Source organism: Pezoporus occidentalis, unplaced genomic scaffold (assembly GCF_034315485.1).
Source record: "Pezoporus occidentalis ecotype Australia unplaced genomic scaffold, CSIRO_AGI_Poc_V1 ctg317, whole genome shotgun sequence".
Classification (NCBI taxonomy): domain Eukaryota; kingdom Metazoa; phylum Chordata; class Aves; order Psittaciformes; family Psittacidae; genus Pezoporus; species Pezoporus occidentalis.
Window position 1 is genome coordinate 249843 of NW_026915126.1, and position 27842 is coordinate 277684.

General features: G+C 58.5%; 1 protein-coding gene across 1 annotated transcript; it reads right to left on the reverse strand.

Moving 5' to 3' along the window:
- Positions 1-93: 93 nt before the first annotated feature.
- EPPK1 (epiplakin 1) lies at positions 94-27809 on the reverse strand. The gene is made up of 8 exons (XM_062628471.1): positions 27642-27809; positions 13822-23744; positions 11071-11264; positions 9657-9778; positions 6660-6829; positions 6343-6426; positions 1549-3354; positions 94-1449 (listed from the first exon to the last, which is right to left on the reverse strand). The coding sequence occupies exons 2-8, from the start codon at positions 23707-23709 to the stop codon at positions 94-96; spliced, it is 13620 nt and encodes a 4539-aa protein (XP_062484455.1). The 5' UTR covers positions 23710-23744; positions 27642-27809.
- Between the last annotated feature and the right edge of the window lie 33 nt (positions 27810-27842).

Consider the following 27842-nt stretch of genomic DNA (forward strand, 5'->3'; position numbering starts at 1 on the left):
CCACACACAGGCCTGTCACCTCTTCCCTGCCCATCACTGAGTTACGGGAGAGGAAACCCTCGGGATGAAGCTTGTGCCTCCTCTGGGGTGGTGTCAGGGGTCCTGGCGGTGCCTCGCCTGGCGCTGAGGGCCTGTGATGACGGTGGTGGTGATGGTGATCTTGTTCACTGTCAGCCCGCCTGTGCCGTAACTGTCCAGATGTGCCTCGCGCTTGTACTCGGAGACTTGCTTGGTGGAGAGGAGGTCCCACACAGAAACCCTCTGCTCCTGGAGGGGCCCACAGGTGATGTAGGAGCCCTCAGACTGCAGGAGGTCCACTGTCTGCTGGGGAAGGGTTATGAGATGGCTTCCCTTGCTGTCTGTCACCACGCTGCTGGCGGTGCTCAGCAGGTCCTGAATGGTGACTGTCCCGGCACGGTACAGCTCCAGCAGCTGCTGCCTTTTCTCCTCAGGGATGCAGCCGGAGAAGAGCAGGTCCCACACTGAGACCTTGTGGCCCCGGTACTCTCCAACATCCAAGTCAACCACTGTGGTTTTCAAGGCTGTTTCCCATGGTTCTTCTTTGGTGGAGTCACCATCCTTCCCTCCTGCTGCTGTCACGGTGTCCTTGTTGGACGCCTTGACTGCAACATGGAATTTCCTGCCTGTAGATTCCTTTTTCTTGACAAGCGTGGTGACAACAGCTATTAACTGCTCCAAGGGCAATGTCCCGGCACGGTACAGCTCCAGCAGCTCCTGCCTTTTCTCCTTGGGGATGCAGTCGGAGAAGAGCAGGTCCCACACTGAGACCTGCCCCCCCTCGAAATCATCCTCTGACACCTCAACTGTGGTGGTCCTCAGGGTCTCTTCCCAGGCCCTGTCCTCCTGCAGCTCAGTGTGCTCTGCTCCTGCAGCCGTCGACTCTGCCCTGGAGCTGCTCTCCTTTGCCCTTGCTGCTTCTGCCTTTGACACAATAGTGCTCACCACGGTCTTCACCTGATCAAGGGTTAACTCCCCGGCCTGGTACAGCTCCAGGAGCTCCTTCCTATTCTCCTCAGGGATATACTTGGAGTGCAGCAGGTCCCACACTGAAACCTTGTGGCCCCGGTACTCTCCAACATCCAAGTCAACCACTGTGGTTTTCAAGGCTGTTTCCCATGGTTCTTCTTTGGTGGAGTCACCATCCTTCTCTCCTGCTGCTGTCACGGTGTCCTTGTTGGACACCTTGACTGCAACATGGAATTTCCTGCCTGTAGATTCCTTTTTCTTGACAAGCGTGGTGACAACAGCTATTAACTGCTCCAAGGGCAATGTCCCGGCACGGTACAGCTCCAGCAGCTCCTGCCTTTTCTCCTTGGGGATGCAGTCGGAGAAGAGCAGGTCCCACACTGAGACCTGCCCCCCCTCGAAATCATCCTCTGACACCTCAACTGTGGTGGTCCTCAGGGTCTCTTCCCAGGCTCTGTCCTCCTGCAGCTCATTGTGATCTGCTCCTGCAGCCATCGACTCTGCCCTGGAGCTGCTCTCCTTTGCCCTTGCTGCTTCTGCCTTTGACACAATAGTGCTCACCACGGTTTTCACCTGATCAAGGGTTAACTCCCCGGCCTGGTACAGCTCCAGGAGCTCCTTCCTGTTCTCCTCAGGGATATACTTGGAGTGCAGCAGGTCCCACACTGAGACCTTGTGGCCCCGGTACTCTCCAACATCCAAGTCAACCACTGTGGTTTTCAAGGCTGTTTCCCATGGTTCTTCTTTGGTGGAGTCACCATCCTTCTCTCTTGCTGCTGTCATGGTGTCCTTGTTGGACGCCTTGACTGCAACATGGAATTTCCTGCCTGTAGATTCCTTTTTCTTAATGACAGTGGTGACAACAGTTATCATCTGCTCCAGAGTTAACAGCCTTTCATGGTACAGCTCCAGCAGTTCCTGCGTTTTCTCCTCAGGGATGTAGTCAGAGAAAAGCAGGTCCCACACAGACACCCGCCTCCCCTGCGAGTCGCCAGCTAGCACTTCAATGGTGGTGGACTTCAAGGTGTTATCTAGTCGTGCATATTGTGTTGAAGAATCACCTCCATCCTCCTCCGCTTTTGTCACTGCCCTGTGCGGACCTCTGGCACTGGCCCTGAGTGCGGCATTTGCAGCTGCAGTTCTGTTTATGATGGTGGTGACCACCGTGGCCACTTGTTCTGTGGTCAGTATCCCTGCTCTGTACAGCTCCAGCAGCTCCTGCCGCCTCCCTTGGGGGATGTGTCTGGAAAAGAGCAGATCCAGCAAGGAAACCTTTTGCCCCTGGAATTCACCAGCAGTGACATAGATGGTTGCAGACTTCAGGGACTTTCTCAACTGTTGCTCTTGGGAGTGCATGTCCTGAACTGGTCGTGATGGGTGTGATGCTCCCACCTTGGTGTTGGCTGTAACTGTGGATGAGCTCAAATGCCCATTTTTCATTCCTGCCCCAGTGATGATGGTGGTGAGGAGGGTGCTCATCTCCGGGATGGTGACAGTCCCTGCCTTGTACTTCCTCAGGAGCTCCTCTCTCTGGTGCTCGGACACGTAGCGGGAGAAAAGGAGCTCCCAGAGGCTGACGCTCTGGCCCTGGAAGAGCCCCACGCTGAGCGTGGTGCGGGTGGCCTGCAGGGCTTTCCGAGCATCCTTGCTGAGCTGATGGACCACAGAGCCCTTGTTCATCACGTGGAGCATCGGCAGCCCCGTGTCCGGGTCGGGCACACAGCAGCGCAGGAGCTGCATGTAGGTGAGGTTCTCGTGGGTGTTGGGGTCAAAGCAACTTCTTATCTGGTTCTTGGGGTTAGAAAGGAACCGGCACATCTCCTCGTCGAAGTACCCGCGCTTGTGGGCCACTTCCACCGGGATGCGGTCACTGTGCACGGGGTCAATAATGCCGCCGGTGGCTATCTGGGCCTCGAGCAGGCGGACAGCATGCTCCTTCACAATGAACTCTTTCTTCATGGCCTGGAAGAGGGAGATGTGGTGGCCTGTGTATGGCTCTGTGTAGCCTGTGACAGCTCCCTCGGCTGATAGCAGCTTCTCATAGAAGTCTCTGCCGATGAGTCCCGCCGTCAGCGCCTCTTCCACAGACAGCTTCTGGTTCCTCACAGGGTCGGTGAGGAGCCCTGAAGCAGCCTGTGCCTCCAGCAGCACCAGGGCTGTGCCAGGCGTCAGCAACCCCCTTATCATGGCATCATAGATACTCATCTTCTTACTCATGGCCTGGAGGAAGACTCCAGCTATGAAGTTACTCCCACCAACACCCATCTCTTTGTGTTCATCCTCAACCAGGTTACTTCCCATGTCAGTTGACTTATTGTTCTGAGAGGATCCACTCATCTTCTGCGTTGTCTCTGGGGAACAGTACTGCTACCGTGGGCACCGTGTTTGTCTGGGGAGAGAGAAAGAAATGTCTTGGTGAGACAGAGGTTCTTGTGAATAGAGGTTCTTGTGCAGTTTTCATGGTGTGTGTAAATCACAGAATCCCAGGCTGGTTTGTGTTGGAAGGGACCATCCAGTCCCAGCCCCCTGCCAAGGGCAGGGACCCCTTCCACTGGAGCAGGATGCTCCAAGCCCCTGTGTCCAACCTGGCCTTGAGCACTGCCAGGGATGGGGCAGCCACAGCTTCTCTGGGCACCCTGTGCCAGCGCCTCAGCACCCTCACAGGGAAGAGCTTCTGCCTAAGAGCTCAGCTCAGTCTCCCTTCTGGCAGGTAAAAGCCATTCCCCTTGGCCTGTCCCTTCAGGCCCTTGTCCCAGGCCCCCCTCCAGGCTCCCTGCAGCCCCTTTAGGCACTGGAGCTGCTCTAAGGTCTCCCCTTCACGCAGCACAGGGGCAGGATCCCCTCCCTGAACTGCTGCTCACACTCTGGGGGTGCAGCCCAGCACATAGTGGGGCTCTGGCTCATCACAGCCCATGTGTGCTGGGTCTCTGCTTGTTCTAAGGCCATTGGGTTGTCAGAGCCTCCAGCCCCATCCTGTTACACTCCTCTGTCCACCAAAACAGGTGGACCTATAGGGATGCTGGAGAGGGACTCTTCATTAGAGACTGTAGTGACAGAACAAGAGGTAATGGGTTAAAACTTAAACAGGGGAAGTTTAGGTTGGATATAAGGAGGAAATTCTTTCCTGTTAGGGTGGTGAGGCACTGGAATGGGTTGCCCAGGAAGGTTGTGAATGCTCCATCCCTGGCAGTGTTCAACGCCAGGTTGGACGAGGCCTTGGGTGATATGATTTAACGTAAGGTGTCCCTGCCCATGGCAGGGGGGTTGGATCTAGATGATCTTAAGGTCCTTTCCGACCCTAACGATTCTATGATTCTAAAACTGGGGTCTACTGCTGTAGATGTGCTGGCACCAGTCCTGCCACATGCTGTCCTCTGGACTGTGCATGGCACTGTCCATGAGAGGGCTCATGGTGCCAGACACCATCCCAGGATGATCCTAACCAGTTCCAGCAACTGAGGATGAGGCAGAGTCACTGGGAAGGTTTGCCTGACCCAGTGCTCTCTCCAGATATTTAGGGAAACAGGAGCAGGGTGTTTGGGATGCTCTGGCTGAGCCCTCTGGCACACGGTCCTCTGTGTCAGGTCAGGGCTCGCCCTGGGCTGCCTGTGGCCACCACAGGCTGCCCTGCAGGGACCCAGCCCCCATGGGTTCGGTGGCACCGGGCCTGTGGCTTAACCACACTTTGCAGGTAAAGTGTTTCCCAGGAGCTCCTGTGCCGCGGGACGGGAGGAGCAGTCACTCTTTGCTATGAGCTAATTGCCGTGTGGGTAAATGGTGGCTTAAATGAGATATATTTAAGTGAAGATTAGCGAACGGGTGCCTCAAGGAGCTTTGAGTGCTCTCTCCCATCCAGGCATGGGCTTCGCGTGAGTGTGACCAGCAATGGTAAATCCTGTGGGCACCCTCACCCATGGAAATGCAGCATCCCTCAACCACTGCCCCAGTTGCCTGTCTGAGATGTTCCAGGGGGAAACAACTGTGCCCTGGAGCAGCCACCGGAGGAGCCACCCAGAGTCAGGCAAAGGTCTGTGGCGACAGTCTTCTTTCCACCCTGAGCCATAAGCAGACAGTGGAAGGATGAAGAGGGGAGGCAACATGTGAGATATTTCCCCAGTTTCTAAGTCAACCTTTGACTGTTTTCAGGTCAGGGGATTCCACTGAGCTGGACCTGGACATGTGTCCTCCTTGAGGGATGTCTCACATGCTGTCAGTCTCTTTGGAGCATGTAAACTTTCAGCATCTACAGCATTGCAGGGTGATGAGGCCAGCGCCTTGTGAAAACAGCCAAATCGAAACCCAAACCATTCCCTTGGGAACACCCATCTCCCATAACCTGCAGTGAGTGACAGTAATGACACGTTCAGCTCATTATGAGGGTCACAGCTTTAGCTCTGCCTCTTCGCCTGACTGGTCTGAAAGTCTCTGAGTCAGTGCTTCTGAGCCATTTAAATATTGGATTGATGCTGGTTGCTCACGATGGGCAGAGGCTCATCCCAGCAGCTACAGACAAGCCCCAGCCTCTTTGGAGACCATGACCGTGACTTCAGGCTCTCTATAGCCAGCGGCTCTGCTCCACCAGCCCAAGGGGGCAGCTCTTCTTCCCATCCCTGCCTGCCCCCCCAGATGCAGCTGAGCCCTTCAGGAGGTGATGGGCCGGTGGCACTGGGACGGGACGAGCTGAGTGCTGTGTCACACCCCGGAGCAGGCAACACCCATGTAGGACATGGATGTCGTGTAAACACCCTATAAGAGCAAAGACATTGCCCAACTGCGAGCTGTCATTAGCTGGTCTCTAATCAGACCTCCTGGTGCTGGGGCTTGGCTGCAGCTCCTGGGGCAGGACCTGGTTGTCCTTTCATGCTGTCACAGCAGCCCAGCCCTAATGGAAGCATTTTTCCGGCTGGAGGGAGCAGGGCTGCCGGCCAAGCCGTAGTCCCCAGCCCCGCTGCATGCTGGGGGGGAACTGGTGCTGTCCCCCTGTCTCAGTGCTCGGCTCCAGCCCAGACCCACCACAGGCCGGCATTTTCTGTCTCAGGAGCCTGCGGGCTTGGGCAGGTCCCTCAACTCTGGCTGCTTCCCTCCCACATCCCAGTGTCCCGTCTGCTCAGAAGTGATGAGGACACAGCTCCATCCAGCCCCGGTGCCACTCTGACACTCTGCCCCTTCTTGGAAAGTCCTGCCTGGAGACCTCATGCTCACCAGACCACTGCTGAGCTGCCCTCTGAACATTGGGTTTTGGGGTGGATGCAAGGTCCCTGCATTCCCTACAGACCCCTGATACCTGCAGGCAGGGTGCCATGCCAAAGTGGGGCTCTGGGGTGGCCCTGGTGCCCACTTCAGGCTCTGTCCTACCTGCTGGACATGTATCCAGGGCAGCTGAATCCCCAGCAGGCTCTGGTACTCCTCCTCCTCCTCCTCTTCTTCCTCCTCCTGCTGCTGCCGCTCAGCCAGGGTGAGCAGCCCAGGCAAGAGCCCAATTTAAATCCTTCCCTTCCCCGCCCTTGGAGATGACAAGGTGACCCTGCCCTGTGCTGAAGTGCAGAAGCACAAGTGACAGTCAGACATCTGGCAGGACAGTGCCACAGCAGCCCCAGGAGCCTGGCTCGGGTGGTAGGGACTGGGGCTGGGGGGCAGCCACCGGCCCTGGAGACATGGGCCATGATCCTTACTGGAGCCTGGAACAGAGACGGCTGTGGAGAGAGCAGATGCATGGTGAGCTCCTGGACTCTGCCATCACCTTCTTCTGGCAGCTGCTCAGCACAACTGCTTGTGGAGCACCCTGCCTGTGGTTCGTCTGCCACGGAGCCCTCCATGGACCTGGCTTGTTCCGTCTGCCCTTCTAGAATCAAGGAATCAACTGGGGTGTAAAAGACCTTCAAGATCATCAAGTCCAGCCTTTACACCAGCACTGCCAAGGCCACCGCTGCCCCATGGCACTGAGGCCTTGTCTCCACACTGTGTGAGCACTTGCAGGGATGGTGCCTGCAGCCCTGCCCCAGGCAGCCTGTTCCAATGCCTGAGCACCCTCTGGGGCAGGAATTGTTCCTCAGCTCCATCTAAACCTGCCCTGGTGCAGCTGGAGGCTGGCTCCTCTCGTCCCATCCCTTGTTCCTTGGGAGCAGAGCCCAGCCCCTCCTGGCTCCATCCTCCTCTCAGGCACTTGGAGGGAGCCATCAGGTCCCCCCTGAGCCTTCTCTTCTCCAGACTAAATAACTGCAGCCAAGTTCCTTCGTTGGGGCGAGGAACTGCAGCCATGGCCCTGCAGCTGTCCCTGCTCTGCAGCCAGGACAGAGACTGATCCTGTTGCTCGCTCTGGCTATGCTCATGACCATGAAGATCCCAGGGCTGTGGTGGCTGTGTTCATGGTGTGTGGAGTGGGTGGTCAGTGCTGCTGGATGAAGCAGCCCCAGGATGGAAACCTTTTATGCTTCTGACGAGCCCCATGCTGCAACCTGCGTCTGCACAGAAGCTTTGGGCACAAGGTGACCAAATCCCTGCTGAGGACTGGAGGGGAGAGATGGGATCCAGAAAGACCTGGGCAGGCTGGAGAGGTGAGACCCTGTGAAGAAGCTCTTCCCTGTGAGGGTGCTGAGGCGCTGGCACAGGGTGCCCAGAGAAGCTGTGGCTGCCCCATCCCTGGCAGTGCTCAAGGCCAGGTTGGACACAGGGGCTTGCAGCAAGCTGTTCTAGTGGAAGGGGTCCCTGCCCCTGGCAGGGGTTGGAGCTGGAGGAGCTTTAAGGTCCCTTCCAACAAACTGTTCCATATTTCCAGGATTGTATCACTTGTGCTGCTAGCAGAGGCAGGCTCTGCTCTGGCAGCTTTGGGCTGATCTTCAAACCTCATGTTTAGATCTGTGTTCATGTGGCATGTGCCACAGCCCATCAGACCGCAGGCAGAGCTCCAGTGAACAGCACCCTTGTTCTTGTGCCTGCTTCCACAACAGGACTGGGCTGGGATGTTCTGGTGTGTCAGCACTCATACAGCAATGTGTGCGCTTGGCTGTCGACCATGTCCATGGCCACGTGTGTTCATGACCATGTGTGTGCTCCCGTCAAGTGCACGCATGTCCCTGCCTCTGCCCGTGGGTGACTCTGTGTGTGCACAACACTGTGCACGCGTGACGGCGTGTGTGCAAGGGACAGGCTGTGCCTGTGTTGGGGTGAGCATGTGCATGTGCTGTGCGTGTGCTGTGTCCCCGGCCCATGTGGGTGTGTGTGACAGTGTCCTTGTGCACAGGAGCTGCTGCCCCTGCCCTTCCTTGCCCATGTCCTGCTTTGGGTGCACATTCCTGCCTGCGTAGGTGCTGCCAGACTGGATGATCCGCGCACAGAGGTTTTCCCTCTGACTCACCCAGGCGGGTTTGGGGAGCACACCCAGGCAGGAGGTCCCTGCTCACAGGGGTAAGGTGGTCACAGGACCCACTTCTGCTGTCCCGAGTCCCCTGTAGCTCTCCCTGGCCTGACAGCTCTCTGCAGCCTGCGCTATGAGGCACTTCCTGGTTGCAGCACAATCACAGCTCCGCTCATTGCTCTTCCCTCTATGTTCAGCTCTCCCAGCTGGGCTCCAGCAGGAGCTTCGTTCTGGCTGCACCCATGCAGGGGTGCAGAGGGTGCCTGGGCCAGGCAGGAGGGTCCCGTGCCTCTGAGCACCCAAAGGCATCGCTGAGCTGCCTGGATGAGCATCCACGAGGTGTTGCTCTGTGTGGGCCCACAGGCTCCTCACACAGGGACGCTTCTCTGAGCCCTGCTGCTGCCACTGGAGCTGGCCCAGCTCGTTCAGACCCCTCTGAAGTGCTGGTGGCTGCCCTCAAAGGTGCATTATGGTGCATTTGTCAAACCAAGGCTCTGGATTATCTCCAACAGTGGACATCTCGTCCTGAGCTGGAGCCCAGGTCCCGTTAGAGCCACGGGGAGCACACCAGGATGCTCCCACAGCCCCGAGCAGGACTCCTCTGACCACATGCACATCTCTTTTGTAGGATGTGTACATAAAGCAAACACCAGTCACCGGGACCTTCTCTGCCTTGGCTGCCTGCAGATGGGGTGACCCAAGCTGCACACAAACATCTCCTGCTGTGAATCAGCCCTGAAACCTCACCTCCTCCTTAGCGTGCAGGTCCCTGAGCTGCCCCACCGGCCCCACATGCACCAGATGGCTTCAGCAGAGTAGAACTACATGGAAATGCTGGTGCCTCACCTCAACCCCACTCCTGATTGTCCCCTCTTTAGAGAACAAGGCTCCATCTTCCCCAGTCAGGAGTGAGTCGTTAATCCTGCACCTCCCTCCCTCCCTCCCTGCCTGTTTCTGGGATGTGACAAATGGCAGGGGGTGGAACTGGATGAGCTTTAAGGTCTTTTCCAACCCAAACCAGTCCACAAGTCTATGTGGTGCTGCATTTCAGGACCCCTACATGTGGTACTGCACGGGGCATTGCTGGGCACCCTGCTGCAGCCAGGCAGTGGCCATACCCATCGGCCCTCAAAGCACTTGGGTATTAAAAGGGTACATCTTTAATTAAGAAGTAAATTAAAATGTGAGTGCACATTTGTTTGCACGTGTTTGTGCTGCCTCCACCTCTGAGTGCTCCTCACTGCAGCCCTGCGGAGAACAAAGCCATGGTGCAGACCCATACAAGTCCCCATCCTGCCTGTGCTCCGTGACTCACCAGCTGGTCCTGCAGCTTCCCTGGAATCCTGGAACCGAGACACGGGAGCTTTGGGATCTACAGCCCGGGCAGCGCCTCGACCTCCCCTGCGGGAGCTGGGGGTGTCCTTGGCTGAGACAGCCCTGAACCACACCAGAGAGATGGGAGGTGGATTTACAAGGGTGCTGCAGCACTGGCGCATCAGGGATGTTGTTGTGGGAACCTTCTCGATGGTGACACGGCCCCTGCAGCCCCGGGGCTGAGCACAGGGACAGGAGCTGCAGGGGCTGCAGGGGCTGGAGGAGCTGGGATCGCACAGAGCAGGAAACAGCCTCATGTATGGCGTGGAGACAGCAGCCCGTGCTTGGGCAGCGCTATGAGGACACTGCTGTGTGGGCACACCCTGCACACAGCAGGGACAATGTGGAGTCATAGAATCAGCTGGGTCGGAAAAGCCCTTTAAGCTCATTCAGCCCAACCGCTCCCCATCCCTGCCAAGGCCACCACTGCCCCATGGCACTGAGGCCTCGTCTCCACGCTGCGTGAACACCTGCAGGGATGGTGCCTGCAGCCCTGCCCCGGGCAGCCTGTTCCAATGCCTGAGCACCCTCTGGGGCAGGAATTGTTCCTCTGCTCCATCTAAACCTGCCCTGGGGCAGCTTGAGGCCGGTTCCTCTTGTCCCATCCCTTGTCCTTGGGAGCAGAGCCCAGCCCCTCCTGGCTCCATCCTCCTGGCAGGCACTTGGAGGGAGCCATCAGGTCCCCCCTGAGCCTTCCCTTCCCCATCTGAACCCCCCAGGTCCCTCAGCCCTTCCCCATCACCCCTGTGCTCCAGGCCCTGCTCCAGCTCCATTCCCTTCTCCGGCCCCACTCCAGCACCTCAAGGTCTCTCTTGCAGTGAGGGGCCCGGAGCCGAGCACAGGATCCGAGGTGCAGCCTCCCCGGTGCCCGGTGCAGGGGCTCAATCCCTGCCCTGGCCCTGCTGCTGCCCTGGTGCTGATACAGCCAGGATGTGGCTGCCACCTTGGCTGCCTGGGCCAGGAAATCACCAGCAGCAGGTTCCCCGCTGCCCAGTGCACCCTGCTGTGTGGAGATACCGCAGCGGGACTCCCAGTGGCAGCATGTCCCAGGCATGGAGCCGCCGCGCAGCAGCGTGTGGGTGCTCCTGGCAGGCGCGGAGCTGGCTCAGGAGCTGGGAGTTTCCCATGGGCACCTCCTGCTCCCAGCCAGCTGAGCGATGCTGTTGAGGGCAAGAATAACAAATCCATCCCCTCCCAGAAGGAGCAAGGAGCCAGACAAGGCCAGGAGGCAGGGATGGGCAGGGGCAGGCAGCGGTGGGCAAACATAAAGACAAAAATCCACTTTATTCTGCCTTGGAGAGGCGTGATTGTGCAACCCGGATCACCGTGGGAAGAAGCTCTCAAACATTCTCTACCCTGACATGTGGTTCCAGGGAAACAGGGATGGGCAGGACTTGTACTGGTGCTTCAGGTCACTGGCCCGGGGTGGGGTGGAAGATAAGCCAGAGTGCGGGGGGTCTACCATGGCTCCAACTGTTCTGCCGCCCTGGCCAGGGAACTGGCTTGTCCTTTGGTTTCGCAGCTTCCTGGAGGTTTCCCTCAGCAGCTCCTGGGAACACGAGAAGGTTTTGTGTTTGTGAAGACAGGGAGGGGGGTTCTGCTCTGATGGCATGGGTACAGCTCCCTGCTCTCTTGGGGGCCATGAGAGTCAGGATTGCAGGCTGGTTTCAGAGGGAAGGGACCTTAAAGCTCAGCTCCTCTGAGTACCAGCACAGCCCCCCTGCCTGCCTGCACCCCTGCCCACATCCTCACACATGGGTCTCCTACTCACACCCAGGACTGGAGAAGATGCCACCACCCCACCAGCCACATGGGCTGTGACACATGGTCCCACTCCAGGCCCTGGCGTGGAGCCCCTCACTTGTACCAGACCCCCCAGAAGATGTTTTTTTGGGACATGGACTGTGGGACCCTCCCCAAATCCAGAGAGCTGATCTCCCCCCAGACACTCTGTGGGGACCCTCACGGTTCCATCCGTTGCAGCTGGAAAGCCCTGGTAAGCCTGTGGTTTCTTGACAGCCCATCAATTAGTGCCAGGCTTGTTTCTGGCTATCATCTTCATTAACACTAATTGCTCGGGTTTTATCTGTCTGTGTTTGCTTCTTCCATCCCCTTAACAACTTAACAGAAGAAATAAGCATCTCCTCACTCCAATTATCCTGACTGACCGGTGTGACTGGCCAGGTTGGTTCCCATCACCGAGGCATTTGTCAATCAGGTTTACTCCTGGGTTGGGTTTGGTGGCATTTTGACCAAATACCTCAAAGAAGTGGGTATCCTCCTTCTACTGCCTTGCAACACCAAAGCCCCCCCCACGGACCACCAGTTCTGGGCCACTGCTGAGACCCTCTCACAGCCCCATGAAGGAGCTCGGTCTCATCTCTGGGTGTTATGTGGTGCCTTTGGACGGACACAGCTTCTGTGTGTTTTGCCCCCATGTGGGCATGTTCCCTCCCTAATCCTAACCTCTGGTTTATTCTGACCGCTGCTGAGCACACATCAGGTGATCTGTGATAACTGAGCCTGGAGAAGAGAAGGCTCCTGAAGGGGAGACCTTAGAGCAGCTCCAGTGCCTAAAGGGGCTCCAGGAAAAGGGACTCCGGGGAAACTGGAGAGGGCTTTGGACAAGGGCCTGCAGGGCCAGGCCAAGGGGAATGGCTTGAACCTGCCCGAGAGGAGACTGAGATGAGCTCTTAGGCAGAAGCTCTTCCCCGTGAGGGTGCTGAGGCGCTGGCACAGGGTGCCCAGAGAAGCTGTGGCTGCCCCGTCCCTGGCAGTGCTCAAGGCCAGGTTGGACACAGGGGCTTGGAGCACCCTGCTCCAGGGGAAGGGGTCCCTGTCCTGGCAGGGGCTGGAGCTGCAGGAGCTCTAAGGTCCCTTCCAACCCAAACCAGGCTGGGATTCTGTGACTTCTCTCCTGTCAAATTTCTCCCATCCCTTTGCGAGCCTGTGCAAACCTCCAGGCTACGCAGCCAGTTATGGCAGGAGTTTCACAGCTACTCCTGTTTTCAGCTATCAGCTGCACAAGCTGTGCTAGAAAAGCCCATTTTCCAGGACATTACTTGGTTAATTGAGGCAAATGACCCAGGGTCATGCATTTAAGGGGAGTAAGCTTCCTTCTAATAACAGTAGGAGAATTATTCAGCCCTGACCTCCACGGCAGAGTGGTTCTGGGGCTGCCTCCGCTCCTGGAGTGCAGCACATGGACCAGGTCAGCTCAGAAGAAGTAACGTGGCACAACAGCCTGAAGGCCGGAGCAGAGCTCTAGAGAGGCTCAATGGAGGAGAGGAGAGGAGAGGAGAGGAGAGGAGAGGAGAGGAGAGGAGAGGAGAGGAGAGGAGAGGAGAGGAGAGGAGAGGAGAGGAGAGGAGAGGAGAGGAGAGGAGAGGAGAGGAGAGGAGAGGAGAGGAGAGGAGAGGAGAGGAGAGGAGAGGAGAGGAGAGGAGAGGAAAGCACAGCCTGTGAGTGAACTGAGGTAACATACCACTGAGAGACCACACTGCTCTGAGGTGAAGGTGCTTATAGACCAGACACCACAGGAAAACCATACAGGGTGAGAGATTAAGAGTAAGCAAAGGTAATGTATCCCATCCCAGTACCACCTAACACCAGCCCGGAAAGTGCCTGCATGGAAACCTGATCTCCGGGCAACATCCAAGCTTGGAAACCTCCAACACCAATAAAGCCCTGCAAATATGCTAGGAAGAATGTTCTTCATGCATAAAAAAGAGAGAATAAAAGGAGAATAAACCCCAAATTCACACTACAGCTCACACAGCACAGAAGACACAATGGATGAGGGAAATGAGGACACCATATGTCATCAAAGTGACCTGAGATAACCCAAGCTGATCCCTGTGTTCCTCAAAGACTGAAGAAGGCAAAGGCTTAACACATGGTACCACAGGACTTAGGGGAGACATATAAAAGCTCTGCCTGATTGGGTATTGAAAACAAAAGAAAACAATAATGAAACTCTTTAAATGGAAATAGAAGTTTATAAAACAGGGTATAAACAAGAAAGAAAAATAGGAAAAGCAAAACATAAACATGAAACCACAGATCAGCACTGAAACAGGGCAAAAATGAAAAAGGTTTGACATTTACATTTTAGAAATACTGAGAAAATAAAGCCCCGTGTCCGGGTCGGGCACACAGCGGCGCAGGAGCTGCATGTAGGTGAGGTTCTCGTGGGTGTTGGGGTCGAAGAAGCCCTTCGTGTCGTCACTGGGGTCCGAGAGGATCTGGTTCATGTCCTGGTCGAAGTAGCCGCGCTGGTAGGCCACCTCCACGGGCAGGCGGTGGCTGTGCACGGGGTCGACGATGCCGCCCGTGGCGATCTGGGCCTCGAGCAGGCGGATGCCGTGCTCCTTGACGATGAGCTCCTTCTGCATGGCCTGGAAGAGGGAGATCTGCTCCCCGGTGTAGGGGTCGGTGTAGCCCGTCACGGCGCGCTCGGCCGACAGCAGCTTCTCGTGCAGCTCGCTGCCCACCAGCCCCGAGGAGACAGCCTCGTCCACCGAGAGCTTCCTGTTGGCCAGCGGGTCCACCAGGAAGCCGGTGGCAGCCTGCGCCTCCAGCAGCACCAGGGCCGTGCCCTGCCTCAGGATGCCCTTCCACATGGCCTGGTAGATGCTCATCTTCTCCAGCTTGCCGGGCTCGCCCTTGCAGGGCACCAGCACGCCGGCGATGCAGCCCGTGCCGTCCAGGTAGCGCTTGACGGAGGCCATTTCCGTCACCTCCGCCACCGTCTTGGCGCCCTGTACCAGGTCGGCCAGCGTGTCCTTGTCGATGATGCCCGAGTCCGCCAGGTCCGAGGCGGTCACCTGCCTCCTGAGGCCCGTGAACTTCACCGCGCTGCTGCGCTCCACCGCCTCCTGCACCAGGGCCGTCAGCAGCGCTGCCAGCTCGTCCAGCACCAGGCTCCCGGCCCGCAGCAGCCCCAGCAGCTCCTGCCTCTTGGCCTCGCTCACATACCTGGAGAAGAGGAGCTCCCACAGGGACACCTTCCTGCCGCGGAAGCTGCTGGCCGGGACCTCGATGGTGCGGGACTGCAGGGACCGCTCCAGCTCCTGCTCACGCTCACGCTCCTGCTCCCACTCGTGCCGGGAGCTCACGGGCTCGCCGTTCTGGGCGCGAACCGGCGCCGGGGCCGCCCGCTGCTCAGCCTCAGTGATGATGGTGGTGAGGAGGGCGCTCATCTCCAAGATGGTGACAGTCCCTGCCTTGTAGCGGCGCAGCAGGTCCTGGCGCCGGTGCTCGGGCACGTAGCGGGAGAAGAGGAGCTCCCAGAGGCTGACGCTCTGGCCCTGGAAGAGCCCCACGCTGAGCATGGTGCAGGCAGCCTGCAGGGCTTGGCGGGCCTCCTCGCTCAGCTGGTGGAGCACGGAGCCCTTGTCCATCAGCTGCAGCATCAGCAGCCCCGTGTCCGGGTCGGGCACGCAGCGGCGCAGGAGCTGCATGTAGGTGAGGTTCTCGTGGGTGTTGGGGTCAAAGAAGCCCTTCGTGTCGTCGCTGGGGTCCGAGAGGATCTGGTTCATGTCCTGGTCGAAGTAGCCGCGCTGGTAGGCCACCTCCACGGGCAGGCGGTGGCTGTGCACGGGGTCGACGATGCCGCCCGTGGCGATCTGGGCCTCGAGCAGGCGGATGCCGTGCTCCTTGACGATGAGCTCCTTCTGCATGGCCTGGAAGAGGGAGATCTGCTCCCCGGTGTAGGGGTCGGTGTAGCCCGTCACGGCGCGCTCGGCCGACAGCAGCTTCTCGTGCAGCTCGCTGCCCACCAGCCCCGAGGAGACAGCCTCGTCCACCGAGAGCTTCCTGTTGGCCAGCGGGTCCACCAGGAAGCCGGTGGCAGCCTGCGCCTCCAGCAGCACCAGGGCCGTGCCCTGCCTCAGGATGCCCTTCCACATGGCCTGGTAGATGCTCATCTTCTCCAGCTTGCCGGGCTCGCCCTTGCAGGGCACCAGCACGCCGGCGATGCAGCCCGTGCCGTCCAGGTAGCGCTTGACGGAGGCCATTTCCGTCACCTCCGCCACCGTCTTGGCACCCTGTACCAGGTCGGCCAGCGTGTCCTTGTCGATGATGCCCGAGTCCGCCAGGTCCGAGGCGGTCACCTGCCTCCTGAGGCCCGTGAACTTCACCGCGCTGCTGCGCTCCACCGCCTCCTGCACCAGGGCCGTCAGCAGCGCTGCCAGCTCGTCCAGCGCCAGGCTCCCGGCCCGCAGCAGCCCCAGCAGCTCCTGCCTCTTGGCCTCGCTCACGTACCTGGAGAAGAGGAGCTCCCACAGGGACACCTTCCTGCCGCGGAAGCTGCTGGCCGGGACCTCGATGGTGCGGGACTGCAGGGACCGCTCCAGCTCCTGCTCACGCTCACGCTCCTGCTCCCACTCGTGCCGGGAGCTCACGGGCTCGCCGTTCTGGGCGCGAACCGGCGCCGGGGCCGCCCGCTGCTCAGCCTCAGTGATGATGGTGGTGAGGAGGGCGCTCATCTCCGAGATGGTGACAGTCCCCGCCTTGTAGCGGCGCAGCAGGTCCTGGCGCCGGTGCTCGGGCACGTAGCGGGAGAAGAGGAGCTCCCAGAGGCTGACGCTCTGGCCCTGGAAGAGCCCCACGCTGAGCGTGGTGCGGGCAGCCTGCAGGGCTTGGCGGGCCTCCTCGCTCAGCTGGTGGAGCACGGAGCCCTTGTCCATCAGCTGCAGCATCAGCAGCCCCGTGTCCGGGTCGGGCACGCAGCGGCGCAGGAGCTGCATGTAGGTGAGGTTCTCGTGGGTGTTGGGGTCGAAGAAGCCCTTCGTGTCGTCGCTGGGGTCCAAGAGGATCTGGTTCATGTCCTGGTCGAAGTAGCCGCGCTGGTAGGCCACCTCCACGGGCAGGCGGTGGCTGTGCACGGGGTCGATGATTCCGCCGGTGGCGATCTGGGCCTCGAGCAGGCGGACGCCGTGCTCCTTGACGATGAGCTCCTTCTGCATGGCCTGGAAGAGGGAGATCTTTTGTCCTGTGCAGGGGTCGGTGTACCCCGTCACAGATCTCTCTGCAGATAGAAGTTTCTTCTGGAGCTCGCTGCCCACCAGTCCCGAGGAGACAGCTTCATCCACCGAGAGCTTCTTGTTAGTGACTGGGTCAATGATGAAGCCGGTGGCAGCCTGCGCCTCCAGCAGCACCAGGGCAGTGCCCTGCCTCAGGATGCCTTTCCACATGGCCTGGTAGATGCTCATCTTCTCCAGCTTGCCGGGCTCAGCTTTGGAGGGCACCAGGATGCCAGCAATGCTTCCAGTGCCTTCGAGGTATTTTCTCACGCTGTCCATCTGAGATATTTCTTCTGCCGTCTCTCTTCCTTTGTGGAGATTTTCCATCGTTTCTTCTGTAATTATCTGTGCACTGAGAAGTTCTGTTGCTGTTATCTGCTGTCTGATTCCTTGGAACCATACATCACTTCTGCCTTCTTCTTTTTCTTTAATGATGTTTAGTATTGTTTCAATGATTCCTTGGATAATGTGATGTGATTCCTCTTTGTATTTTTTTACCAGTTCTTTTCTCTTCTCCTCTGTGATGTACTCAGAGCAGAGAAGTTCCCACAGTGATAATACCTGTCCTTTGTATTTTCCAACAGGCACTTGTACCTTTGTAGACAACAGGGCTGTTTTTGTTTGCTCATCAATGTAGAAATAGTCATCATCCTTCTCCATGACCTGAAGCAGGTACCAGCCAGTTTCTCTGTCTTTGGAACATCTCTGCAGGAGCTGACTGTAACTGATCTTCTCATGAGTGTTTGGATCTATAAAACCTTTGCTGCCATGGTCAGGATCAGACAGCATGAGGAACATGTCATCATCCAAGTGTCCGCGCTGGTAGGCCACCTCCAAGGGCAGGTGGTGGCTGTGCACGGGATCGATGATGCCGCCGGTGGCAATCTGGGCCTCAAGCAGGCGGTTGCTGTGCTCCTTGACTGTTATCTTCTGCTTTATGGCCTGAAAGAGGGACATTTTCTTTCCTGTTTGAGGATCTGTGTATCCCGTCACGGCTTTCTCTGCAGACAGGAGCTGCCTGTGGAAGTTGCTCCCCACCAGTCCTGACGAGATGGCCTCGTCCACAGAGAGCTTCTTATTTTTCAGTGGGTCAATGAGGAACCCAGTGGCAGCCTGTGCCTCTAGCAGCCCCAGAGCACACTGCTCTGTGAGAAGGCCCTTCTTTAGGGCCTGGTAGATGCTCATCTTCTCTTTCCTTGATGGGAGTAGAACCCCGGCAATGCATCCAGTGCCCTCTAAGTACCTCTTGATGGTGTCCCTCTTGGTGAGGCTGGCAAGCGTGAGACTTCCATCCTGGAGCTGCTCTAGAGTTTTCTTGTCAATGATCTCAGAGTTAAACAATTCTGATATCGACACATCCCCCCGGAGTCCTTTCACCTTGAGGGCTTCTGCTCTTTGCTCTGTGTCCTCAATGATTCTGAAGAGGAGGGCTGTAAGGCCTTCCAGTGTTAGGGTTTTGCACTTGTACTGCATCACCAGTTCTTTCCTTTTCAGCTCGGAGATGTAATGAGAGCAGAGAATTTCCCAGATGGAAACTGTCTGGTCCTTAAACTTTCCAACTTTGATGTTAAGAGGCTTTGAGCGCAAATCCTGCTTTGTAAACTCATCAATGTAGAAGTACCTTCCTCCCTCCTGTACAACCTGCAGCATGTACAGCCCAGTCTCTGAATCTTGGACACATCTCTCCAGGAGCTGCATGTAGGTGAGGTTCTCGTGGGTGTTGGGGTCGAAGAAGCCCTTGGTGTCATCGCCAGGGTCCGAGAGGATCTGGTTCATCTCCTGGTTGAAGTACCCTCGCCGGTAGGCCACCTCAACTGGGATGCGGTGGCTGTGCACGGGGTCGATGATGCCACCGGTGGCGATCTGGGCCTCGAGCAGGCGGATGCCATGGCTCTTCACGATCAGTTCTTGGTTCATGGCTTCAAACAGGGACATTGGGGCTTTTGTGTAGGGATCGGTGTAGCCCGTCACGGCCCGCTCTGCACAGAGCAGCTTTTCAAAAACCTCCCCTCCAATTAGACCTGCAGCTAATGCTTCCTCCACTGAGAACTTCTGGTTCTTCTCTGGGTCAATGATGTAGCCAGTGGCAGCCTGTGCCTCCAGCAGCACCAGCGCTGTCCCTGGCCTCAGGATGCCCTTCCTCATGGCCTGGTAGATGCTCATCTTCACATTGCTTGGCTGTATGAGCACCCCTGCTATGAAATTGCTGCCCTCCAGGTACCTGCGGACAGAGTCCATTTCAGTGACTTCTTTGACTGTTTTCTTCCCCTGGTTGAGCTCATCGAGGGTTTTCTTGTCTATCAGTTGGGATTGGAAGAGGTCACTGGCAGAAACTCTTTTCCGCAGGCCCTTGAACGCAAACTTCTTTCCTTGTGTCTCTGTCTCTTTGATGATAGTGGTGACAATTGCTATGATTTCATGCAGCACTTCAGTGTTCTCGTTTTTGTACCTTTGCACCAGCTCTCTTCTCCTGCTGTCTGAGAGGTATTCAGAGTTGAGAAGGTCCCAGACTGACACTGTCTGCCCTTTGAAGCGCCCTATGTTGACACAGACAGTCACAGATTTCAGCACCTCCATGGTCTGCTCATCCACACAGAACATCGCGTTTTCGGACAGGGGAAGGAGCCAGAGACCTGACTCAGGCTCCTGAAAGCATCTGTCCTTCAGCTGCTGGTAGGTCACGTTCTCCTTCGTGTTTGGATCAAGGAAGATTTTGGTTCTGTCATCAAGCTGCGACAGGGTTTGGTTGAGGTCCTCGTCGTAGAAGCCGTACCTGTATGCGGCCTGGAGTGGAAGGTGGAGGTGGTGAATGGGATCAATGACCCCTCCGGTGGCCAGCTGAGCCTCCACCAAGGGAACAGCCTCTCCCAGAGGAATCAGCTCCTTCCTGAGCGCTTGGCACAGGGAGATGGAGTTCCCGGTGTAGGGGTCTGTGTAGCCAGTCACTGCCCGCTCAGCGAGGAGGAGCTTCTCAGTGAGCTCTTCACCCACTACAGCAGCTCTCACTGCATCCCTCACGCTGAGTCTCTGGTTTGTTGCTGGGTCACTCAGGTACCCTGTGGCTGCCTGAGCTTCCAGCAGCCTCAGAGCAGCCCCAGGGAGGAGGAGATGGTTCTTCATGGCATCGTAAAAGCTCATCTTCTTTTTGGATGCCTCTATGAATACCCCAGCAATGCTGCCTGTGCCCCGCAAGTACCTCTTCACGCTCTCCATCGCAGCCACCTCCTCAGGAGTTCGTATGCCCTGGGCTAGTTCTTCAAATGTCTTCTTCGTAATGATGCCAACATCCAGCAGCCACACTGCAGGGACGCTGCCCCGCAGGCCCTCCAAGGTGATCTGGGTGCGGGCTTTCATCTCCATCTCCCCAACCAACCTGAGCACAAGAGCAACTAGCTCCTGCAGTGACACTTCCTCAGACCGGAACCTCTCCACGAAGTCCCTCCTTCTCTGCTCCTCAGTGAAATACCCAGAGTGGATTAGTTCCCACAGGGAGACCCCTCTCTCCTTCACCACAGTTTCCTCAAAGATCCGCTGGATTTCTTCATCACTGCGGGCAGGAGCAGCTGCCTGTGCCAGAGGCAGCAAGTGGAAGCCGGAGACCTCGTCCTTCTGGCAGCGCTTGATCAGATCTGCATAGCTCACAGTCTCTTTGCTGTCTGGGACACAGAAGGCTCTGTTGTCATCACTGGGCTTAGAAAGGGCCTTGCTCGTGTCCTCATCCAGGCACCCTCGCTTCTGGGCAGAGTCTATGGGGATATAGTGGCCACAAGTTGGGTCAATGATGCCTCCTGTAGCCATCTGCACCTCCATTAACTGCATGGCCTGTTTGTCCTCGATCAGGCCCTTCTTCATTGCCTGGAAGAGGGGTATCTTCTTGCCTGTGAAAGGATCCTTATAGCCTGTGACAGCCCCTTCTGCATGCTGAAGCTTCTCATGGACTTCTGGTCCAATGACTCCCTTTTTGACGGCATCGTCCACACAGAGCTTCTGGTTGTTGATTGGGTCGATGATGAAGCCTGTGGCAGCCTGGGCCTCCAGCAATGGGAGGGCCATTCCAGGTAGCATGATGTTTTGCTTCATGGCCTCATAAATGCTTATCCTCTGATTTGATGGCTGGAGAACAATCCCCCCGATGCTGCCAGAGCCGTAGAGGTACTTTCTGACAGAGTCCATGTGCAGGACTTCCTCTGGCGTGACAGCTCCCTCCAGCACCCTCTCAAACAGGGCCCTGTCAATGACCCCGGTCTCCATCAGGTGGTAGGCGCTGACGCTGCCCCTCATAGCTGGGAACTTGATGGGTGCCCATCTTTTCATTTCCTCCTCCAGCATGGCTCGGATTTGCTCCAGGGTGAGCTTCCGCAGCTGGTAGTGGTTGAATATCTCCCGGCGCTTGCCCTCGCTGAAGTACTCGGAGTTCAGCAGGTCCCACACGGAGACCTTCTCTCCCCGCAACCGCCCAAACCTGACCGGCAGCCAGGAGCTCTTGAACACCCGTCTGGTGGCTTCATCCACGAACTGGCGCTTTCTGCTGTTCAGGGGCAGGAGGCAGAGCCCAGTGGACGGCTCCGTGATGCACTTCTCCTTCAGCTGCAGGTAGGTGAGGTTCTCGTGGGTGTTGGGGTCGAAGAAGCCCTTGGTGTCATCACTGGGGTCCGAGAGGATCAAGTTCATCTTCTTGTCAAAGTACCCACGCTTGTAGGCCACCTCCACGGGGATGCGGTGGCTGTTGACGGGGTCGATGATGCCACCGGTGGCGATCTGGGCCTCGAGCAGGCGGATGCCATGCTCCCTAACGATGAGCTCCTTCTGCATGGCCTGGAAGAGGGAGATGGTGTTCCCTGAGTAAGGATCTCTGTAGCCAGTGACCGATTTCTCTGCAGCCAGAAGCTTGTCGTAGACATCAGGACCAATGACACTTGCTCGCAAGGCCTCATCCACAGAATACCTTGTGTTGGCAGCTGGATCAATGATAAACCCAGTGGCAGCCTGGGCCTCCAGGAGGATCAGGGACGTTCCTGGCCTTAGAAGTCCCTTCCGCTTTGCCTGGTAGATGCTGATCTTCTCCTGGGAGTCAGGAAGCAGCAGTCCACCAATGCTACCTGTCCCTTGCAGGTACTTCTTGACCGTGTCCATGCTGACAACTTCTTTGGCCGATGTTTCTCCCTCCTTCAGTTTCTTAAACAAATCTTTGTTGATGATTTCAGAGCTCAGGAGCTGGTCAGCTGTCACCCGGTCCCTCAGTCCTTCAAAGGTGACGTTAGCAGGGGAAGTCATCTCCTCGATGGTGGCACTGACTGCCTTACTCAGCTCTTGCATGGAGAGTGTTCTTGCAAGGTACTGCTGGGATAGAGCAGCTCTTTGTTCGCTCTGGATGTAGTCTGAGAAGAGAAGTTTCCAGAGAGACATGGACTTTCCCTTGAATTTGCCCAAAGCAACAGGTACCCATGTGTTTTCCAGAGCTGTCTGGGTCTTGTGGTCAAAGAAGAGGTGGGTTCCCTTGAGTCCCTCTCCGCTGTCTCCTCCAAGAGGCAGCAGCAGGAGCCCAGTGCTGGGATCAGTCACACAGCGCTTGAGCAGGTCTGTGTAGGTCAACTTCTCCTTGGAGCTGGGGTCCAAGAACCCTTTCATGTCACTGGTAGGAGTGGAGAGGAGCTGTCTCGTGGCCTCGTCCAGGTACCCCCACTTGCAGGCTGTCTCCGTGGGGACACGGAGGTGTTTTCCTGGAGCAATTATCCCACCAGTGGCTATCTGAGCCTCCAGAAGGCAGAAGCCATGATCCCTGGGGACAAAGCCCTTCCTGATGGCTTGGAACAGAGAGAGCATTTCTCCAGTGCAGGGGTCCCTGTACCCTATGATGCTCTTCTCAGCTGAAGACAGTTTCTCATGAAGCTCTGGGCCAATGAGACCAACTCTAACAGCCTCATCAACCGAGTAGCTTTTGTTCTTGATGGGGTCTGTCAGGCTGCCGGTGGAGGCCTGGACTTGCAGGAGCATCAGGGCAGTGCCAGGCATGAGGAGATGCTCCCTCAGGGCCTGGTAAAGGCTTTTCTGCTCACCGGAAGGCAAGACAACGCCCGCCACAGTCCTTGTCCCACGCAGGAACCGCTGAACTGAGTCACTCTCTGCAACCTCCTGGGCAGAGACTCTTCCCTCCTCGAGACCTCTGAACGTGTCGGAGCTGATGATGCCTGAGTCCAGCAGGTCCCTGCTGCTCACCCGCCCTCCCAGCCCTGGGAACGTCGTCTGCAGGGGGAAGAGGAGGAAGCCTGAGCCTGGCTCGACGACACAGTGCTTGATAAGCTCCGTGTAGGTGACCCTCTCCATAGTACTGGGGTTGAGGAACCTCTTGCCATCCTCATTGCTTGGATCAGAGAGGAGCTGGCTCATCTCTTCATCTAAATATCCCCTCTCACAGGCCACATCTGCTGGGAGCCGGCAGCCGGTGCTGGGGTCAATGATGCCACCGGTTGCGATCTGGGCCTGGAGCAGGCGGGTGCCTTGGTCCCTCCCCACCAGGTCCTTCTGCATCGCCTGGAACAGGGGAATCTTCTCTTCCGTGTAGGGGTCCACAAAGCCGGTAGCAGCTTTCTCTGCAGAGAGCAGCTTGTCCTTCAGCTCCAGCCCCACCAGCCCCGTCTGCACAGCTTCTGCCACAGACACCCACCTGCTCTTCAGCGGGTCAGCCAGGAAGCCCGTGGCTGCCTGGGCCTCGAGGAGGCAGAGCGCCGAGTCCAGACTCAGGAGGTGCTCCCTGGTGGCATCATATAAACTCAGCATCTTCTTGGAAGCTTCCACATACACTCCAGCAATGCTGCCAGCTGCTGCCGGGGCCTTGCTGGGACCATCCATCCCCGTCATTTTGCTCTCCTTGCGAGCCAGCACGTCCTGGCACCAGTGGTTTGCTCCTGGGGTGTCTTCCTGGGGAGACCCAGGGGCAGCATGGCCGTTCACTGCAGGCTTGCTCTCCATCCTCCCGCTGCTCTGCTCCCACAGCTGTCACAACTCTGCAGAGAGGGGAGAGAATGGGAAATCTCAGTGAGAAATCACCTTTGCCATGGATTTCATCCTAAATACAGCATGGGGAAAAGAAGAAATTCCTCCCAGTCAGAAGTGAGAGCCACAGGCTGAACATGCCCAGGGCCACGTCCTTGTCCCTGAACCCCCCACCTGGAGTCCTGCATCCAGCTCTGGAGTCCTCACCACAGGAAAGACATGGACCTGCTGGAGAGGGTCCAGAGAAGGGTCACAAAAATGATCTGAGGGCTGGAGCACCTCTGCTGTGAGGAACGGCTGAGAGAGCTGGGCTTGTTCAGCTGGAGAAGAGAAGGCTCTGGGGAGACAGAGCAGCCTTTCAGTACTTAAAAGAGGCCTATAAGAAAGATGGGGAGAGACTTTAGCAGGGCGTGCTGTGACAGGACAAGGGGTGAGGGGTTTAAACTAAAAGAGGGAGTTTCAGGCTGGATGTGAGGAAGAAATTATGTACAATGAGGTTGGTAAAACACTGCCACAGGGTGCCCAGAGAAGCTGTGGCTACCTCATCCCTGGCAGTGTTCAAGGCCAGGTTGGACAGGGCTTGAAGCATCCTGCTCCAGTGGAAGGGGTCCCTGCCCATGGCAGGGGTTGGAGCTGGAGGAGCTTTAAGGTCACTCCAGCCCAAACCTTTCCATGATCCTATGTTGAGCAGGGCTAGGGGCAGGGGCTGCAGCCACCGGGTACCGGGAGCATCCCTGGAGGCTCTTTGCTGCAGGGGGTGTTTGCCCTCCTGCCTCGCTCACAAAGTGTTGGAAAGGCTCCAGCAGGACACTTGGGAGGATGCAGCAGGTCCCATGCGGAACACCCGGACCTGGCTGCCTGCAGCAGTGCTGAAGAGCTGCTGTCTGCACTGGGACCAACCCCAGCACACCCACTGTACAATCAAACCACGGCGCTCGAAGGAGCATGAGGCAGGCTGTGGACACCGGAAGGTCTGAGGCTGGTTGTGGCCGAGTACAGGCTGTGCAGAGCCTGGGGGCTGTTTCCAGCCCCATCCCCAGGGCTGTGGCTGTAGCACACACTGCTGGAGAGGAGCCTCACTGCCCACAGCCCTGTGCCAGCAGGTCCATGCCCAGTGCTGGGGCTGCAGCCAGACCTGCAGTGAGGCTGGAGCAGGGCTGAGGAGGGAGCGGGATGGGTGGAGGAGCAGAGATGGCTCCATATTGCATCAACCGCAGAGCCCTGGCACAGGGTGAGAAATGCTGGGGCTGGACTGGCCCTACAGAGCCGCAGCATCAAGTGCTGCAGAGATGCTGAGCCTGTGCAGCCAGTCACAGTGCTGCCCACTGGCACCTCTGGACATGGCTGCATGGACACAGCCTGAGCAGGATTGCCCCAGTGCATGCACTATGCTCACTCTGGCTTCTCCTATGTCCCTTGGGCCATGCCAGCAGCTTTTGTTCACAAGGGCTCCTCTGTCTCAGCCGTGCTCCAGGCTGGGTGCCAGGGGAATGGTTCCAACAGGCACTGGCTCCATCTATCACAGACTGGTTTTCGCTGGAACCTTAGAGCTCCTCCAGCTCCCACCCCCCTGCCAAGAGCAGGGACCCCTTCCACTAGAGCAGGGTGCTCCAAGCCCCTGTGTCCAACCTGGCCTTGAGCACTGCCAGGGATGGGGCAGCCACAGCTTCTCTGGGCACCCTGTGCCAGCGCCTCAGCACCCTCACAGGGAAGAGCTTCTGCCTAAGAGCTCAGCTCAGTCTCCCCTCTGCCGGGTTAAAGCCATTCCCCTGTCCCTACAGGCCCTTGTCCAAAACCCCTCTCCAGGTTCCCTGCAGCCCCTTTAGGCACTGGAGCTGCTCTCAGATCTCCCCTTCAGGAGCCTTCTGTTCTCCAGGCTGAACCAGCCCAGCTCTCAGCCTGTCATTAAATCCACCCTCAATCAGTTCACAGCCATTCCCCCTTGTCCCACCCCTACCCACCCTCTCCAAGAGTGATGTCAGTGCTCGGATGTGCCCAGGCAACGCTGTTTGTGTTGGCAGGTTCAGGGTTGCAGCTGACGCCGAGGTGTGGATGTGGTGTGGGACGGGACGAGACGTGGGGTGCTGCCGGTGGCCCTGGGAAGGGCCTTCCCGGGCCAGGCGGGGTGGGGAGCAGGGGAAAAGAGCCAGGACTCTGGGGGCTCTGCCTGGCGTGGGGCTGCTGCAGGGGAGGGCAAGGGGCCTGTCTCACAGGCTGGGAGCGGGGCGTCCCTGCATACCTTACACCAGGTGCATGCACCAGTGCTGGCAGCCCTGAGGCCGCACCACACACAAGGACACACACCGGGGCTGGCAGAGCCCTTCCCTGCTGGGAAGATGCTGGGTTAGGTGCCGCGGAAGGTGCTGTTCCTGAGAGGAGCCGGGCCCCCCAGCCGTGCCATGGGCACACCCTGCGGCTGCACCGGTGTGGCTGCAGTAACTGGAGACCCCCGGGCAGATCCCCATGCGCCCCATTCCCGAACCAGCCACCGGCACCGGAGCGCAGAGGGTGGGTGGGCAACGCCACCCACGGCGCTGCGGCAGCCCCATTCCCATCCGTGCTTTGTGGGGCCGCAGCAGGACCCCGGAGGCGGGGAGCTCCGTGCCGGGGGCAGCGCGGTGCGGGCGGGGAGCTCCGTGCCGGGGGCAGCGCGGTGCGGGCGGGGAGCTCCGTGCCGGGGCCAGCGCGGTGCGGGCGGGGAGCTCCGTGCCGGGGGCAGCGCGGTGCGGGCGGGGAGCTCCGTGCCGGGGGCAGGGAAGGGCTCGGCCGCCTTCACCAGGCGCCAGCCCCGTGGAAAGTTTCCGTCAGCGCCTGCCCGGCGCGGGGCGGGTCCTGGCGCGGGCTCAGCCCCCCCCGGCCGCCGCCGCTCGCCGCGCGGTGCCTTCGGCTCTGGCTGCGCCGGGGAATGCGCTGGCTCGAGCTGCGGCACCGGCCGCGCTGCCCCAGTGCTTCCCCGGCCCCTTCACACCCACTGGCGCCTGCGTGCGCCATCGGCCATAAATCACGGCATGGTTTGGGGTGCTCCTCCTTAAAGCTCCTCCAGTCCCAACCCCTGCCAGGGCAGGGACCCCTTCCACTGGAGCAGGGTGCTCCGAGCCCCTGTGTCCAACCTGGCCTTGAGCACTGCCAGGGATGGGGCAGCCACAGCTTCTCTGGGCAGTGTCTCCAAGTCACGGCGGAGGCTCTTGCTTGTGGACCCAGTGCCACGGGCAGTGTTGCATCTCTGGCTGCATTGGATAAGCCTGCACGTGTGCACCCGCAGTGCAGCGCTGGCTGCCGGGGCCTTGGGGAAGGGCTGGGAGAAGGGGCCGGCTTTACTGGTGGGCTGGAGGTCACGGTTTGAGAACGGGAGTGCTGGAGGAGGCGTCTGCTGGGGAAGGGGCTGGAGCTCCGGGTGGGAGCCGGGAGGTCTGGCAGGGCTGGTCTCTGGTGGGATGGGGTGAAGCGGGGGAAGAACAGGAGATGGGGCAGCACCTGGAGGGTGACAGGGATGGAGAGGGCAGATGGGGCACTTAGGGGTTCCCTGCCCTGAGCGGTGCTGCCTGCACGGCTGCCATGGAGGGGACACAGTGCCTGCATCCCACCAATGGCCTGTTAGTGACCACTGCTGCACCCAGGGTCAATCCCACAGCACTGTGCACCCACCTCCCTGGGAACCATGGAATGGTGCTGCCAGTCCCAGCACGTGCTGCCCAACGCCTGCCCCTTCCCCATTCCTGGCTCATGCTGGAGCTCTGGCACTACCCTCCATCCCCAGCACACCACAGCACCGTGCAGTGTTGCCCTATGGCCCCGGCACCGCACTGCGGGCAGCGGGCGCAGCCACGCCACATTCCTCACATACCTGGGACCCGCCTTCGTCTTGCTGCGGTGCTGGCGCAGCCGGTGACACCCAGGACCTCTCCTACCTGCCCGCGGTGGTCGCAGGACGGGTTCTCCCGGCCGGTGCCCACAGTCCCGCTGCTTCGCCGCAGCTTCCTGCCGGGACCGCAGCACGTTTAAACCTCACCCTTCCCCGCCCCTGGGGATGACACACGAGCCCAGCCCTGCTAGCAGCACATGGGCCCTCCCCACACTCCCGGGGTGCCCAGTCCGGTGCAGGGGTCCGG

Excerpts from the sequence above, each read along its gene's own strand:
- EPPK1 (XM_062628471.1), bottom strand. The coding sequence starts at position 23,709 with ATGGAGAGCAAGCCTGCAGTGAACGGCCATGCTGCCCCTGGGTCTCCC. Across the intron at positions 6,427-6,659 it reads CGTCTCTGTTCCAGGCTCCA|CAGCAGGAGGAGGAAGAAGA; the intron begins GTAAGGATCATG and ends GCTGAGCGGCAG. Across the intron at positions 3,355-6,342 it reads CCTGGATACATGTCCAGCAG|CAGTACTGTTCCCCAGAGAC; the intron begins GTAGGACAGAGC and ends TGCCCACGGTAG.